The sequence below is a fragment of the Oncorhynchus masou genome, chromosome 25 (genome assembly GCF_036934945.1).
Source record: "Oncorhynchus masou masou isolate Uvic2021 chromosome 25, UVic_Omas_1.1, whole genome shotgun sequence".
Lineage (NCBI taxonomy): Eukaryota > Metazoa > Chordata > Actinopteri > Salmoniformes > Salmonidae > Oncorhynchus > Oncorhynchus masou.
Window position 1 is genome coordinate 20,354,739 of NC_088236.1, and position 15,948 is coordinate 20,370,686.

A 15,948-nucleotide genomic window follows, 5' to 3' on the forward strand; every position below is an offset into this window, starting at 1 on the left:
ACACAAGTAGGCAGCAGTAAGTAGAGCAGGGTCTTTTTTCCGATTGCCAAGTATGATTTAGGATTTCTTCTTCAGGCTTGCCAGAGCCAAAGTGATGCAATGCCTGTTATCAGTGCTCATTTATTGCCTCCCATGTTGCTATTTTTTTCACTTGGCAACAGAGCTTTTTGCTTTACCATGCTTCTTACTTTCCTCAAGTTTTGTTCAGAAGCTGTTTCATAGCTGATGGTTAAAAAAACAAACACCTGTTTATGTTTTGGTCTAGAGAGTGTTGTCAAACAGCTGAACAATGTTGATGATAACTCCTGTCTTTGTTCTCTATCCAATCAGAGGTGCCGCCCAGTCCGGTGAAAAGTTCCCTGGAAACTACCCCGGTGACCTCTCCTCGGCAGCGCAGGGACTCAGACCGCTACTGCCAGCTATGCAACGCCTGGTTCAACAACCCAGGCATGGCGCAGCAGCACTACGACGGCAAGAAGCACAATAAAAACGCAGCTCGCGCTGTCCTCCTGGAACAGCTGGGCAAGACCCTGGACATGGGAGAGATGAAAGGTACAGAACAGAGGAGGCCTGAGCCAGACTAGATACCTGGCAGTCCCTCTCTCGCTTCATTATGTCACACAGACAACCGTGCAGCCCACTGCCTCCTCCCCTCACTCCCACTTATTAACAGACAGGATTGTTACTTACCATTGCTTCTGTGTGAAGTAACATTTATATATGAACGTGTGTGTGTATTAACATTTATATATGAAAGTGTGTGTGTAGTAACATATATGAAAGTGTGTGTATGTGTGTAGTAACATTTATATATGAAAGTGTGTGTGTAGTAACATATATGAAAGTGTGTGTATGTGTGTAGTAACATTTATATATGAAAGTGTGTGTGTAGTAACATATATGAAAGTGTGTGTGTGTGTAACATTATGAAATTGTGTGTGTGTGTGTAGTAACACTTATATATGAACATGTGTGTGTGTGTAGTAACCTAGTTATATGGAATGACACAGGAAAAAGCCATGACAAGGTCTTACAGTAAGTAAGAAAATAGAACCCTGTCTACTAGAGTGCATCAAATCTATTGTGCATCCAGCATGAGGAAATCTGCATGTACCTTACTGGGGGCTAAAGCATAGGGGAAAATACACGACACAAATGAACTTGTCAATTTTGCATTGCTGGTCTAATAGAATATGCGTGTCAGCTGAATTCTCGTGACTATTACAGGCTTTTGAGAAATGCCCAGGTATATGGTCAGTATGTGCTGTCATTCATTTGTACACTTCATGGCATTTATTACACTATTTAGTATGACACTATCATCTATTAAACGGGGAGCTGTTTAGAACCAATATCCTTTGATTGATGTAAAATAGAAGGCTCCTATTGTTCCGGCTGTGTTGAATACAGCCCTCCTGATATAGCTAGTGTCTGTTTCTATGCCAGCCAGAGAGAGCCACAGTGCAGAGGCTCGGTGTTGCTACGTACCCTGACTTGATAAGCCTGTTTCGGGCTGTTCATTTTGGAGTGGGGGGGGGGAATGGTGCTCTCACTCTCTCTTACTATCTCCTACCCACAATATGTCAATAACAATTACAGAATATTAGTCCAGCAGCAGGCTGCTACGGTGGGGGGGAATGGTACCAGGGCAGCATGAAGAGCCCAGAATGTTGTAAAGTTAAGTAGTGCATGAGCAGACATAATGTGGGATGTCACTTCAGTCATGTCTGATTAGAGAAGTAACTTAGCCCCCTAACTACGAGTCGTATTGATACTTATGACTGATAGGTGGGCTCTGCATTGTCAGGGGCGAATTGGGATGCTCCGTGCAACCCAGTCACAACTGATTGAAGATGTACTGTTGCTTAGCTACTTAACTCCCGGTGTTATTGATGTTCACAGCTGGTAGGTGGGTTATGTCTTATCAGGGATGAATTGGGAGGCTCTGTGCTGTCCAGTCACATCTGATTGGAGATTTAGCCTTGTCCTAGTACTAACTCCAAGGATGATTATTCACGCTTGAGATTAACATGAGTCTTCGCCGACTCCACACTTTGAACTGCCTTGTTACGTACACCTCTTGGAGGAGGGAATGCAACACCCTGCTACATCTCAACTCACCGTGGAGTGAAAACGTATGTGATTGTAGGTGTGGGGAAGGATGACAGAGGTAGAGAAAAATACAGTTAACAGGGAATTTATTATTCCTTAACACGGTAAAGTGGGGAACAGGGGCTGGGCGGAACCAAAGTAAAAGTTAGAGTCCCCTCTCCTACCTTCCCTCTTCTTACCTAACTTTAAACACCACCTGGCACTCTAACCAAAATTCAGGGGGTGGTCCGCCCAGGTCTTACCTAGTGTGCATAGACAGATTAAATACTACGAGTTATGTATGCCCATAGACCTCTTGCCTAAACACTCCCAAGGTGCATTCCCCTTCCCACCCTGGGAACAAATGAATAATTATCAATACTTTAAGTGAAAAAATGTAATTAACAAAAAACACTATGTCCTATTGGCATAGACATACCTCTGGAGGAGCGGCTAAAAAATGATATCCACAAAACTTTTATTGACCGCCACAACAATCAACACAGGACATAAAAATAAGCTATTTTCCCTAACAAAGAAACACTGGCTTTTATCAAGCTGGAGAACGATTTGGTAATGAAGAGACAAGAGGGAGTGGTCAGAGCTCCAATCAGCGATGGGCCGACCAATCAGCTGCTTCTAGAATCCAGGAAGCCATTTCCTGAAATACACACACATACAAACCCACAACAACACAGAAACTGGGGGACGTAACATGCGTGATCATTTCAAGTTAAGTATAATGCCTCCCAAAGCTGTCCTTGTTTCTCAGACAGTTCTGCCCCTGAATATCTCCTGAATGCTCTCTCCCAGACAGTTCTGCCCCTGAATATCTCCTGAATGCTCTCTCCCAGACAGTTCTGCCCCTGAATATCTCCTGAATGCTCTCTCCCAGACAGTTCTGCCCCTGAATATCTCCTGAATGCTCTCTCCCAGACAGTTCTGCCCCTGAATATCTCCTGAATGCTCTCTCCCAGACAGTTCTGCCCCTGAATATCTCCTGAATGCTATCTCCCAGACAGTTCTGCCCCTGAATATCTCCTGAATGCTCTCTCCCAGACAGTTCTGACCCTGAATATCTCCTGAATGCTCTCTCCCAGACAGTTCTGACCCTGAATATCTCCTGAATGCTCTCTCCCAGACAGTTCTGCCCCTGAATATCTCCTGAATGCTCTCTCCCAGACAGTTCTGCCCCTGAATATCTCCTGAATGCTCTCTCCCAGACAGTTCTGCCCCTGAATATCTCCTGAATGCTCTCTCCCAGACAGTTCTGCCCCTGAATATCTCCTGAATGCTCTCTCCCAGACAGTTCTGCCCCTGAATATCTCCTGAATGCTCTCTCCCAGACAGGCACCGCTGAGCCATAATTCAAAGCCAGCTTCATTTTCATTGGCTTCTTTTTCTGTACTTTGTGTCTAACAGAGTGTTTCCCCAATGTCACTATAGTCATTATGGGGGACAAAATTCGCCAATCGCAGCCTAGTGAGCGTGATTATCAATTAGGTGATTATCAATTAGTAATGAAGTGGCAAATCATCCTAACAGGCAGAACTAGTATTGTGTGGATGGAGAGGAAGCAGGAGCAGCCAGTGCAAATCACAGCACAGCGGGCAGGGATTTTTTATCTATTTTATTTAACTAGGCAAGTCAGTTAAGAACGAATTCTTATTTTACAATGACTGCCTACCCCGGCCAAACCCTTCCCTAGCCTGGACGACGCTGGGCCAATTGTGCGCTGGTTGGATGTGATACAGCCCAGGATTGAACCAGGGTCTGTAGTGACGCCTCTAGCACTGAGATGCAGTGCCGTAGACCTCTGCACCACTCAGGAGTGTTGGGCTGGGCTGCTTAATTCATAGGGCTGCAGAGCCAGTGTAGGCAGGCTCATCTTTCACACAAATGCATCCAAATGAAATAGCACTTCACTTTTCCCTCTTTGGTCTTTTTTGTCCTGCCTCACATAATTGTCCTGTCCTTGCACATTGTTTTACAGTTGTCTGATGTGGGATGGCTATTAAACCAACAATTGTAAATGGAAATCTGTCAGTTGTGACTTTTCCATGCAGTTCATTAAATATTCATTGAGTACCTATTGAGAAGAGCATTTGATAGATGTTCTGTACATTGGTTGGTGGTTATACAGCTCAGTAGTGGTGTTGTTTCTGAGAAATTAGTGAGTGAGCGCACAGCACTCTGCTGTGTTTACCCAAAGGCTGCCTCACAAATGGCACCCCATTCCCTATATAGTGCACTACTTTTGGTGCCATTTAGGATGTAACCACAATGTAGGCCCCCAACCTATTAGTACTCTGTTTTGTGTTCTGTAGAAGATGAGACACCAGAGGAGGACCTGCCCACTTCTCTCTCTGCTCTGATTTACCAACAGCCTTTTGTTTTTCTTTTTCTTTTCTCACCATCCCAAATCAAATCAAATTTTATTTGTCACATACACATGGTTAGCAGATGTTATTGTGAGTGTTGCGAAATGCCTGTGCGTCTAGTTCCGACAATGCAGTAACAACCAACGAGTAATCTAACCTAACAATTCCACAACTACTACCGTATACACACAAGTGGAAAGGGATAAAGAATATGTACATAAAGATATATGAATGAGTGATGGTACAGAACGGCATAGGCAAGATGCAGTAGATGGTATCGAGTACAGTATATACATATGAGATGAGTAATATAGGGTATGTAAACAAAGTGGCATAGTTTAAAGTGGCTAGTGATAGATGTATTACATGAAGATGCAGTAGATGATATAGAGTACAGTATATACATATACATATGAGATGAGTAATGTAGGGTATGTATATTAAGTAGCATTGGTTAAAGTTGCTAGTGATACATTTCTTCCATCAATTTCCATTATTAAAGTGTATGGAGTTGAGTCAGTACTCAATGTTAGTGATGGCTGTTTAACAGTCTGATGGCCTTGAGATAGAAGCTGTTTTTCAGTCTCTCGGTCCCTGCTTTGATGCACCTGTACTGACCTCGCCTTCTGGATGATAGCGGGGTGAATAGGCAGTGGCTCGGGTGGTTGTTGTCCTTGATGATCTTTATGGCCTTCCTGTGACATCGGATGGTGTAGGTGTCCTGGAGGGCAGGTAGTTTGCCCCTGGTGATGCGTTGTGCAGACCTCACTACCCTCTGGAGAGCCTTACGGTTGTGGGCGGAGCAGTTGCCGTTCCAGGCGGTGATACAGCCCGACAGGATGCTCTCGATTGTGCATCTGTAGAAGTTTGTGAGTGCTTTTGGTGAAAAGCCAAATTTCTTCAGCCTCCTGAGGTTGAAGAGGCACTGCTGCACCTTCTTCACAATGCTGTCTGTGTGGGTGGACCAATTCAGTTTGTCCGTGATGTGTACGCCGAGGAACTTAAAACTTACTACCCTCCCCACTACTGTCCCGTCGATGTGGATAGGGGGGTGCTCCCTCTGCTGTTTCCTGAAGTCCACAATCATCTTTGTTGACGTTGAGTGTGAGGTTATTTTCCTGACACCACACTCCGAGGGCCCTCACCTCCTCCCCGTAGGCCGTCTCGTCGTTGTTGGTAATCAAGCCTACCACTGTTGTGTCGTCTGCAAACTTGATGATTTAGTTGAATGCGTGCATGGCCACGCAGTCGTGGGTGAACAGGGAGTACAGGAGAGGGCTCAGAATGCACCCTTGTGGGGCCCCAGTGTTGAGGATCAGCGGGGGCGGCCCGGGAGGGGGGAGGGCCCGTCAGGAAGTCCAGTACCCAGTTGCAGGGCAGGGACGAGACCCGGGGTCTCGAGCTTGATGACGAGTTTGGAGGGTACTATGGTGTTAAATGCTGAGCTATAGTCATTGAACAGCATTCTCACATAGGTATTCCTCTTGTCCAGATGGGTTAGGGCAGTGTGCAGTGTGGTTGCATTGTCTGTGGACCTATTGGGGCGGTAAGCAAATTGGAGTGGATCTAGGGTGTCAGGTAGGGTGGAGGTGATATGGTCCTTAACTCGTCTCTTAAAGCACTTCATAATGACGGAAGTGAGTGCTACGGGGCGGTAGTCGTTTAGCTCAGTTACCTTAGCTTTCTTCGGAACAGGAACAATGGTGGCCCTCTTGAAGCATGTGGGAACAGCAGACTGGGATAAGGATTGATTGAATGTGTCCGTAAACACACCAGCCAGCTGGTCTGCGCATGCTCTGAGGACGCGGCTGGGGATGCCGTCTGGGCCTGCAGCCTTGGGAGGGTTAACACGTTTAAATGTTTTGTGGAGGAGAGGTGGTAGCAGGCAGTGTCAATGGCACTGTATTGTCCTCAAAGCGAGCAAAAAAGTGATTTAGTCTGTCTGGGAGCAAGACATCCTGGTCCGCGACGGGGCTGGTTTTCTTTTTGTAATCCGTGATTGACTGTAGACCCTGCCACATATCTCGTGTCTGAGCCGTTGAATTGCGACTCTACTTTGTCTCTATACTGACGCTTAGCTTGTTGATTGCCTTGCGGAGGGAATAGCTACACTGTTTGTATTCGGTCATGTTTCCGGTCACCTTGCCCTGGTTAAAAGCAGTGGTCTATCACTCATCTATCTTTGCTCCCATTTCACTCTCTGTTTGTTACCAATCCTAAACCCTACTAAACTCACTATTATCCTCTATCATCCTAAACCCTACTAACCTCACTATTATCCGCTATCATCCTAAACCCTACTAAACTCACTACTATCCTCTATCATCCTAAACCCTACTAAACTCACTACTATCCTCTATCATCCTAAACCCTACTAACCTCACTATTATCCTCAACCATCCTAAACCCTACTAACCTCAATATTAACCTCTACCAACCACAAGCTAAACCCTACTAACCTCAATATTAACCTCTACTATCCTAAACACGGCTAAGCTCACTATTATCCTCTACCATCCCAAACCCTACTAACCTCAATATTAACCTCTACCATCCTAAACACGGCTAACCTCACTATTATCCTCTACCATCCTAAACCCTACTAACCTCAATATTAACCTCTACCATCCTAAACACGGCTAACCTCACTATTATCCTCTACCATCCTAAACCCTACTAACCTCAATATTAACCTCTACCATCCTAAACACGGCTAACCTCACTATTATCCTCTACCATCCTAAACCCTACTAACCTCAATATTATCCTCTACCATCCTAAACACTGCTAACCTCAATATTTCCCTAAACCCTGCTAACGTCACACTATGATCATCTGGGTACTACCATGGTCTCTGGTTTTACATTTCCCTGCAAAGTTGAGACTTCATGGAGCTTTGTAAAGCTGCACTACATACTGCACTGCCTGCCTCTAAAAGGGTGTGTGCATATGTTTCATAACTACCTACTTGTATACACTATACAGCACCCTACAGTGATCTATAGCATAAGGGCTTATGTAATATGTATGTATTGTAGCTAGCTATACATGCATACGAGGCCCTCTGTTCCACTAGGAGCTGAAAGAAATAACTATACTGTACCTGCATACAGTTCCTAGGTTATCTATACCATACGGGCTTATGTCATCTGTATGTACAGTACAATATGTACTGTTAACTTGACTGTACCCTATTTCTTATGTAGTGCACTACTTTTGACCAAGGCCCATACGGCTCTGGTCAAAATTAGTGCACTATGTAGGGAATAGGGTGCCATTTGGGACATAATCCACATCACCTCCATACATCAATTAATGTAATGTAGGGAAAATGTAAGCAAGACCCAAGACAGTCCAATCTACCCCGGTTAGTTCATGATGTATAGTATTGAATTGCTGCAGTCTATTTTAGAGACTGCTCATGGTGCATTGTTTCTTTATAAAGTCCTTTTTTGGAAGTAACAAAAGATGATGAATGGTGTGAGTCACATTCCAAAACATGTTTCCCTACTAGAGCAAAAACTTTTCTTATTATTATTATCATATACAATTGAAATATAGCTTCTACTTCTAAGTTGTTCTTTCTCTTCTAAGATAAGAAATAAGTTTCTCTATTATTATTACTGTTATCATCTAATATATACATATAGCTTTGGGTTATGGAGGAGGAGGTGCATTATCTACACTATATTCCAACATCATGGGCATTAATATGGAGTTGGTCGCACTCTACTGCTATTACAGCCACCACTCTTCTGGGAAGCCTTTCCACTAGATGTTGGAACATTGCTGCGGGGACTTGCTTCCATCCAGCCACAAGAGCATTAGTGAGGTTGGGCACTGATGTTGGGCAATTAGGCCTGGATTGCAGTCAGCATTCCAATTCATCCCAAAGGTGTTTGATGGGGTTGAGGTCAGGGCCCTGCGCAGGCCAGTCAAGTTCTTCCACACCGATCTTGACAAACCATTTCTGCATGGACCTCGTTTTGTGCATGGGTGCATTGTCATGCTGAAACAGGAAAGAGCCTTCCCCAAACTGTTGCCATAAAGTTGGAAGCAAAGAATTGTTTAAAATTGAATTGTATGCAGTAGCATTAAGATTTCCCTTCACTGGAACTAAGGGGCCTAGCCCGAACCATGAAAAACTGCCCCAGACCATTATTCCTCCTCCACCAAACTTCACAGTTGACACTATGCATTGGGACAGGTAGCATCCTCCTGGCATCCGCCAAACCCTGTCGGACTGCCAGAAGGTGAAGCGTGAATCATTACTCCAGAGAGTGCGTTTCCACTGCTCCAGAGTCCAATGGCGGCAAGCTTACACCATTCCTGCCGACACTTGGCATTGTGCATGGTGATCAAAGGCTTGTGTGCGGCTGCTCAGCCATGGAAACCCATTTCATGAAGCTCCCAAAGAAACAGTTATTGTGCTGAGGTTGCTTCCAGAGGTAGTTTGGAACTCGGTAGTGGGGGTTGCAACTGAGGAAAGATTATTTTTATGCGCTACGAGCTTCAGCACTTGGAAGTCCTGTTCTGTGACCTTGTATGGCATACCACTTTGCGGCTGAGCCATTGTTGTTCCTAGACTTTCCACTTCACAATAACAGCACTTACAGTTGACCCGGGCAGCTCTAGCAGGGCAGAAATTTGACTAACTGACTTGTTGGAAAGGTGGCATCCTATGACGGTGCCGTGTTGAAAGTCACTGTGCTCTTCAGTAAGGCCATTTTACTGCCAATGTTTGTCTGTGGAGATTGCATGGCTGTGTGCTCGATATTATACACCTGTCAGCAACGGGTGTGTCTGAAATAGCCGAATCCACTCATTTGAAGGGGTGTCCACATGCTTTTGTAATATATATATATAATGTGTATTCAATCTGAATATAATGGTGTCCGTTGCTGTGGCTAAGCATTGGACCACTGAGTCTGAGAGATGTAGTTCTATCTAGACTGGAACACTGCAGTAATTTATGACAAGAGAAAGACAAAATATGAGATGGTGCCATTTTCTTGTTTCCATTGAACAGGCAAATAATGGCAGTTCTCCCAGGGGCTACCTCGGTATAAGCCCCTGGCTCCATGGACTGATGACACACATTTATACTATTGCTCTCGCTTTGATAGACTTTCCTCCCTCCAGTCAAACTCATCATATCACTGAGTTTGTATGCAAACCAAATGGCTCCCTATTTAGTGCGTTTGACCGGGCCCATGAAAGTATTGCACTATATAGGGAATAGGGGTGCCATTTGGGACCCATCCTGAGACTGTAGACTGCACTGCAACCCAGACCATTTTGTTTTAACTAACACTGTAAGGAGATTTACTCTCCTCTACTGTATGTCTCATGTGCTTAGTCTATAAGAACACATGCTTATTGAGCAGAAAGGAGCACTAGACTGGTTTATTATGGTGCGGCTGGCCCCTAAGCTATATCTATCTTATAACTAATTCTCATCAAATGAAAATAGGGACACTTACTTAATTCAGTTGCACTTGAAGTTTTGTTTCAAATTTTCTGGGGCTGGGCACTATTTTCACTACTAGTCTTCTCCACTTCGGAATGGGGACCCAGCTTCGTGTCATAGAACCAATGCTCATTTAAATGAAAAATAGGAGCCAGCACTCACTTAATTCAGTTGCACTGTTCACTGCTAAAATGTTCTTTAACAAGCAACATATCCTAACAGAGCACAACTTTCATTGAGCTCATTTGGTTAAGAAAGTGTTGGAAGCTGTCGTCATGGCATAAGCTAATGGGGATCCGAATAAAGACTAAAGCACATTCTCTTGTCATCCTGATAGAACTACTGCTGCCATGCCATCTCTCTGCCTTCATCTCTCTCTCTCTCTCATCATCAGGTTTATTAATCAGTCCCCTCAGATCTCACGTCCAAACAGATGCATGCACATCTAATGCAATCTGATATGATTGCATCAGTGATTATGACGTTCCCCCGGAGTGTTTAGTTAATTGGAGAGACGTCTCCGGGAGATGTGATATGGCACATCCTCTCTACCAGCTTCAGCAGCTTGTTCCCGGAGCCCTGCATTCCCAATTCACAGGCCACTCCTTTTGTCTGTCTGTATGCTGCAATTTCCATCCCTCCTGACCCTAAAATAGATCTAATACTACCTTAATGGCAGGCTCAGCTGATCAAGTTCCTCTCCAAGAGGGCAGAGGAGGAAGGAAGGCTCTGTTCAAGTTGTCATATATTTCATCAAAGGAGAAGAGGCAATTCAATCTGGAGACAACCCGGGAGAGCTGGAGATTACACCAACAATTTCCCATCGTATTGGTGTACTGTGTTTTCAGAATGGAATTTTATCTGCAGCAGGATTCACTGAACAAGATTGCTTTTAACAAGGATTTCATTTCAACACTTTGTATTGTTTACAGATGGATTAGATGGAAAGATGAGCTGCCTTTTTAGAGCAACAGGGGATCTGTGTTTACACTGCAGGCTTTATCCACATTATTTGGAATTCACCATTTCTCTGATGAAGACATGTTTTTTGAAACGCGTCGGTGGTAAGCAAATTCAATTAAGGCTTATTTTGCTGCAGGCTTCTAGCTTTATAATTGATTTTATTTAGTTCTCAGCATTTCCCTATCCATGAATATAATCCTTGTCAACTAGTTTGAGATCACAAAAGTGAGGAATGTTTTTCATTACATATAATACAGCCAAGAAGCTGACTGTAGTTCTGGACTATTGGGCCATTTGTCCAGATCTGAGTGGTGTTCCCTTGCCTTCAGAGGAAGCATATGCTCATTTCAGGAGATGCACCATTGGAGTTGGCCAGATGGCTTGTGGTTAATTTAGCATGAACCAGCACCACCATGGACCAGCACCACCTTTCTCTGCTCATAAACAATCCATGATTACACTGTTGATCGATCATTGTCTGGCTGCCACAGGTTCTCCGTTGCTGGCCTCTGAAGGCTGGGACAATATCTCTCAGTTCACAACTGAGACAATGAAAGCTGTGGCTGGAATAATGTTCCATATTATGCAGTAGAGTGACTCAATTGAGCATTGACATAGGATATTCCCATTAGAGATACACTAGGGGAAGGAAGAGATGAATAGGATAACATGGCGGATGTGATCACAACACTGGATTCGATTTACTGTAAACGTATCCTATATTGTATGGATAGGGTGGCAACAGTTATGTGAAGCTGGGTGTCTGACACTGTATTCCTAGTTGGCCTTTGTAAGAATCCTCTGCCATAGGTGTCCTAGATGTGAAACGAAGAGCTATGGGTGAGATTCAGAGGAAGACAGCGGGACATTTTCAATTGTCTCTTCTACCTGTTACTCTTTTCTCATATTGGGAATCTCAATGTCCAGTTAAAAAATAAATAAATGGCTCTCTTATGACAGAGCAGAGGCCCCTGAATGCAAGAAGGATGAGCATGATCAGAGAGAATGCAGAAGCAGCAGATAGAGGCCCAGCGCTCCAGCGGTGGTAAGCTGGTGCTTCATTGCTCGTGCAGGGCAGGCGCCATGGGAGGTGCTTCAGGTTGGATGGTGTTGATGGATGCCGGGGCTGCAGCACATTCTTTCAACATTTCAAAAAGCGTTTGAGATGCGACCTGTCAAAATGCCACGCAGTGCCGAGTCTCAGCGCCACCTCCGCCACTTTAATCTCAGAGTCATGAAAGTGTCAGGGGAACCTCGCTCTCTCTTTCTCTCTCCCTCTCGCAAAATTGAAATCAGAGCTTTAGGCAAAGCAATTGTCGCTCTGGCACATGGTTACAGAGAGGCTGATCAACAGATGGAGAGATTGCAGAGAGAGCGAGGGAGAGTCTTGTCTCCCATCTTACATACATCTGTCTGAACTTCATTAAAATGGGATCATACCAGCTACGTTTCTATTTATCTTTGACAGGGATAACAGTCAACAAGCACTTAACATCAGTGTCATCCAGGTACAGTAGTGGATGATGTTGGACATGATCTGTGTACTTTGTTTCTGCTGCTGCCCTTTGTTCAGTCTGACTTATAACTTCATTTGAGACAATCTGGGGGCCATGTTCTCTCGCACTCTCTCTCTCTCAATTCAATTCAAGGGGTTTTATTGGCATGGGAAACATATGTTAACATTGCCAAGGCAAGTGAAATAGATAAACAAAAGTGAAATAAACAATAACAAATGTACAAGTAAACATTACACATAAAGACATTTAAAATGTTATATTATGTCTATATACAGTTTGTAACAATGTGCAAATAGTTAAACTACAAAAAGGAAATTAAATAAATATGGGTTGTATATACAATGGTGTTTGTTATTCACTGGTTGCTCATTTCAAATGGCAACAGGTCACACATCTTGCTGCTATGATGGCACACTGTGGTATTTCCCCTAATAGATATGGGAGTTTATAAAAATATGATTTATTTAAAAAAATGTGTGGGTCTATGTAATCTGAGGGAACTATGCGTCTCTGATATGGTCATACATTTGGCAGGAGGTTAGGAAGTGCAGCTCAGTTTTTACCTCGTTTTGTGGGCAGTGTGCACATAGCCTGTCTTCTCTTGAAAGCCAGGTCTGCCTACGGCGACCTTTCTCAATAGCAAAGCCATGCTCATTGAGTCTGTACATAGTCAAAGCTTTCCTTAATTTTGGGTCAGTCACAGTGGTCAGGTATTCTGTACTGTGTACTCTCTGTTTAGGGCCAAATAGCATTCTAGTTTGCTCAGTTTTTTTGTTAATTACTTGACACATTGGAAATAATTGTCTTTATGTTTTCCCATGATTTGTTTGGGTCTAAGTGTGTTGCATTCCTGGGGTCTGTTTGTGCACAGAGCTACATGACCAGCTTGCTGATGGGACTCTTCTTAATCTCTCTGTAGGTGATGGCTTTGTTATGGAAGGTTTGGGAATCGCTTCCCTTCAGGTAGTTGTGGAATTTAATGGCTCTTTTCTCAATTTTGATAATTAGCGGGTATCGGCTAAAATCTGGTGTTTCAATTAGTTTTTTCCCCCCATTTGGTGAATTATTGGTTGGTGAGTGGACCCCACAACCATAAAGGGCAATGAAAACTTTGCCTTCGTTTTGGTTTGTCAATTAGGGTGTGCAGGGTGAACATCCCAAAGCTGAGGATGATGTTAAAGAGTTTAGTACAGCCAATTGGAATTTCTGGTCTGTATATTTTAAATTTCATGTAGGATACCATCAACATCACAGGCCTTTTTGGGTTGGAGGGTTTGTATATTTTGTCCTGTAGTTCATTCAATGTCATTTGGAGAATCCAGTGGGTTCTGGTAGTCTTTAATAGCTGACTCTAAGATTTGTAATTTATCATGCATATGTTTTTGCTGTTTGTTCTTTGTATAGAGCCAAAAAGATTGGAGAAGTGGTTAATCCACACCTCCGTTTTTGACAGATAAATCTTAGTATTGGTGTTTGTTTAGTGTGTTCCGATTTTCCGAGAAGTGGTTAGTCTATGGATTCTTCAACTACACTGAGCAGATTTCTGACGTGCTGTTCCTTCTTTTTCCATAGTGTATTTCTGTATTGTTTTAATGATTCACCATAGTGAAGGCGTAGACTCAGGTTTTCTGAGTCTCTATGTTTTTGGTTGGATAGGTTTCTCAGTTTAATTCTTAGGTTTTTGCATTCTTCATCAAACATAGTCATTCATTGTCATTGTTGTTCATTTTCTTAGGTTGTCTGCTTGAAATGTTCAGATTTGACAGGGAAGCTGAAAGGTCAAATATACTGTTTAGGCGTTCTACTCCCAAGTTTATACCTTCCCTATTACAGATATAAGTTTTGTCCGTGAAGTTGTCTAAAAGGGATTGAATTAGTTGTTGCCTAATTGTTTTTGGTAGGTTTCTACACTGCTATCCATCTATAGCATTTCTTAAAATTGTGCAGTTCCTTTGGCTTTGATGCATCGTGATTGAGTATTGCTCTGTTCAGGTATACTGAGATTTTGCTGTGATCTGATATGGGTGATGGTGGGCTGACTGTGAATGCTCAGAGAGACTCTGGGTTGAGGTCAGTGATAAAGTAATCTACAGTATTACTGCCAAGGGATGAGCTGTAGGAGTACCTAGCATAGGAGTCTCCTTGAAGCCTACCATTGACTATGTACAGATCCAGCGTGCGACAGAGCTACAGGAGTTTTTGTTGGTTGTCTTGTCATAGTTTTGGCTAGAGGGGATACTGTCACCTCCAGGTAGGTGTTTGTCCCCCTTTGTGCTTAAGAGTGTCAGGTTCTGGTGGCAGTGTGTTAGTGTGAATTTAAGTCACCACAAACGAGTACATGTCTCTCGGCCTGGAAATGGTCGATCTCCCCTACAGAGATGGAGAAGCTGTCATCGTTAAAGTATGGGTATTCTATTGGGGATATATAGGTAGCACACATGAGGAAATGTTTCTCTGTTGAGATAATTTCCTTATTAATTTCTAGCCAGATGTAAAATGTTCCTGTTTTCACTAATTTAATAGAGTGGGTTAGGTCTGCTCTACACCAAATTAGCATAGAGTCTCTTCCCTGTTTCACAACTTGGAGTTTGTTGGATTGGACTACCAGCTCTCTGGGCAACCAGTGGGCCCATCTCCTCTATACCATGTTTCTTGTAGGATGAAAATGTTTGATTTTTCCAATTTCTTTGATAAAGTCTGGGTTCCTGCTCTTTAGGCCAAAGGCAGATGACCTCAGACCTTGCATATTCCAAGATAAGATTGAAAAAGCTTCTTTGAACACAAAACTTTTACCATCACTCCCTTGAGTGCTATGGCCAACCTTTCCTGCTGGGCCCTCAGGTCGTTTGTGCCCGTGTGAATTATAATGTGGCTGGGGGACCCTAGTGTGTCTGAGGAGCAGCCATTTGAATCAAGGGATGAGCTGTAGGTGTACCTGGCATTGGAGTCTCCTCGAGTGGATGTGTGGGAGTTGTCAGGAAAGCTATCTGGGGAGGTATCAGAAGGGGTTGGGATCTGTTGGGTTGGTGGGTCCTGTATTGTCTGTCCTATTGTGGTGTTGAGGTGGTCTGGGTCTGAGGTGGGCTGTTTTACTGGATTCTCTGGGGGAGTGTCCTGCTCTCTTTCACACCTCAGCTTTCTCACCTCCTTCTTCACTGCTGTGCCATGTGTTTCTCACCTCCTCCTTCACTGCTGTGCCATGTGTTTCTCACCTCCTCCTTCACTGCTGTTAGCTGTGCCATGTGTTTCTCACCTCCTCCTTCACTGCTGTTAGCTGTGCCATGTGTTTCTCACCTCCTCCTTCACTGCTGTGCCATGTGTTTCTCACCTCCTCCTTCACTGCTGTTAGCTGTGCCATGTGTTTCTCACCTCCTCCTTCACTGCTGTTAGCTGTGCCATGTGTTTCTCACCTCCCCCTTCACTGCTGTTAGCTGTGCCATGTGTTTCTCACCTCCTCCTTCACTGCTTTTAGCTGTGCCATGTTTCTCTCACCTCCTCCTTCACTGCTGTTAGCTGTGCCATGTTT

The 15,948-nt window shown here is 43.9% G+C and overlaps 1 protein-coding gene across 1 annotated transcript in view; it reads left to right on the forward strand.

Annotated features, from left to right (window-relative positions):
* The window catches only part of LOC135513885 (zinc finger matrin-type protein 4-like), a 193,622-nt gene that overhangs the window by 151,456 nt on the left and 26,218 nt on the right, over nucleotides 1-15,948 (forward strand). Inside the window, exon 5 of the mRNA XM_064936878.1 lies at nucleotides 331-552. Within this exon, the coding sequence (XP_064792950.1) occupies nucleotides 331-552 (222 nt within the window). The remainder of the gene's footprint in view (nucleotides 1-330; nucleotides 553-15,948) is intronic.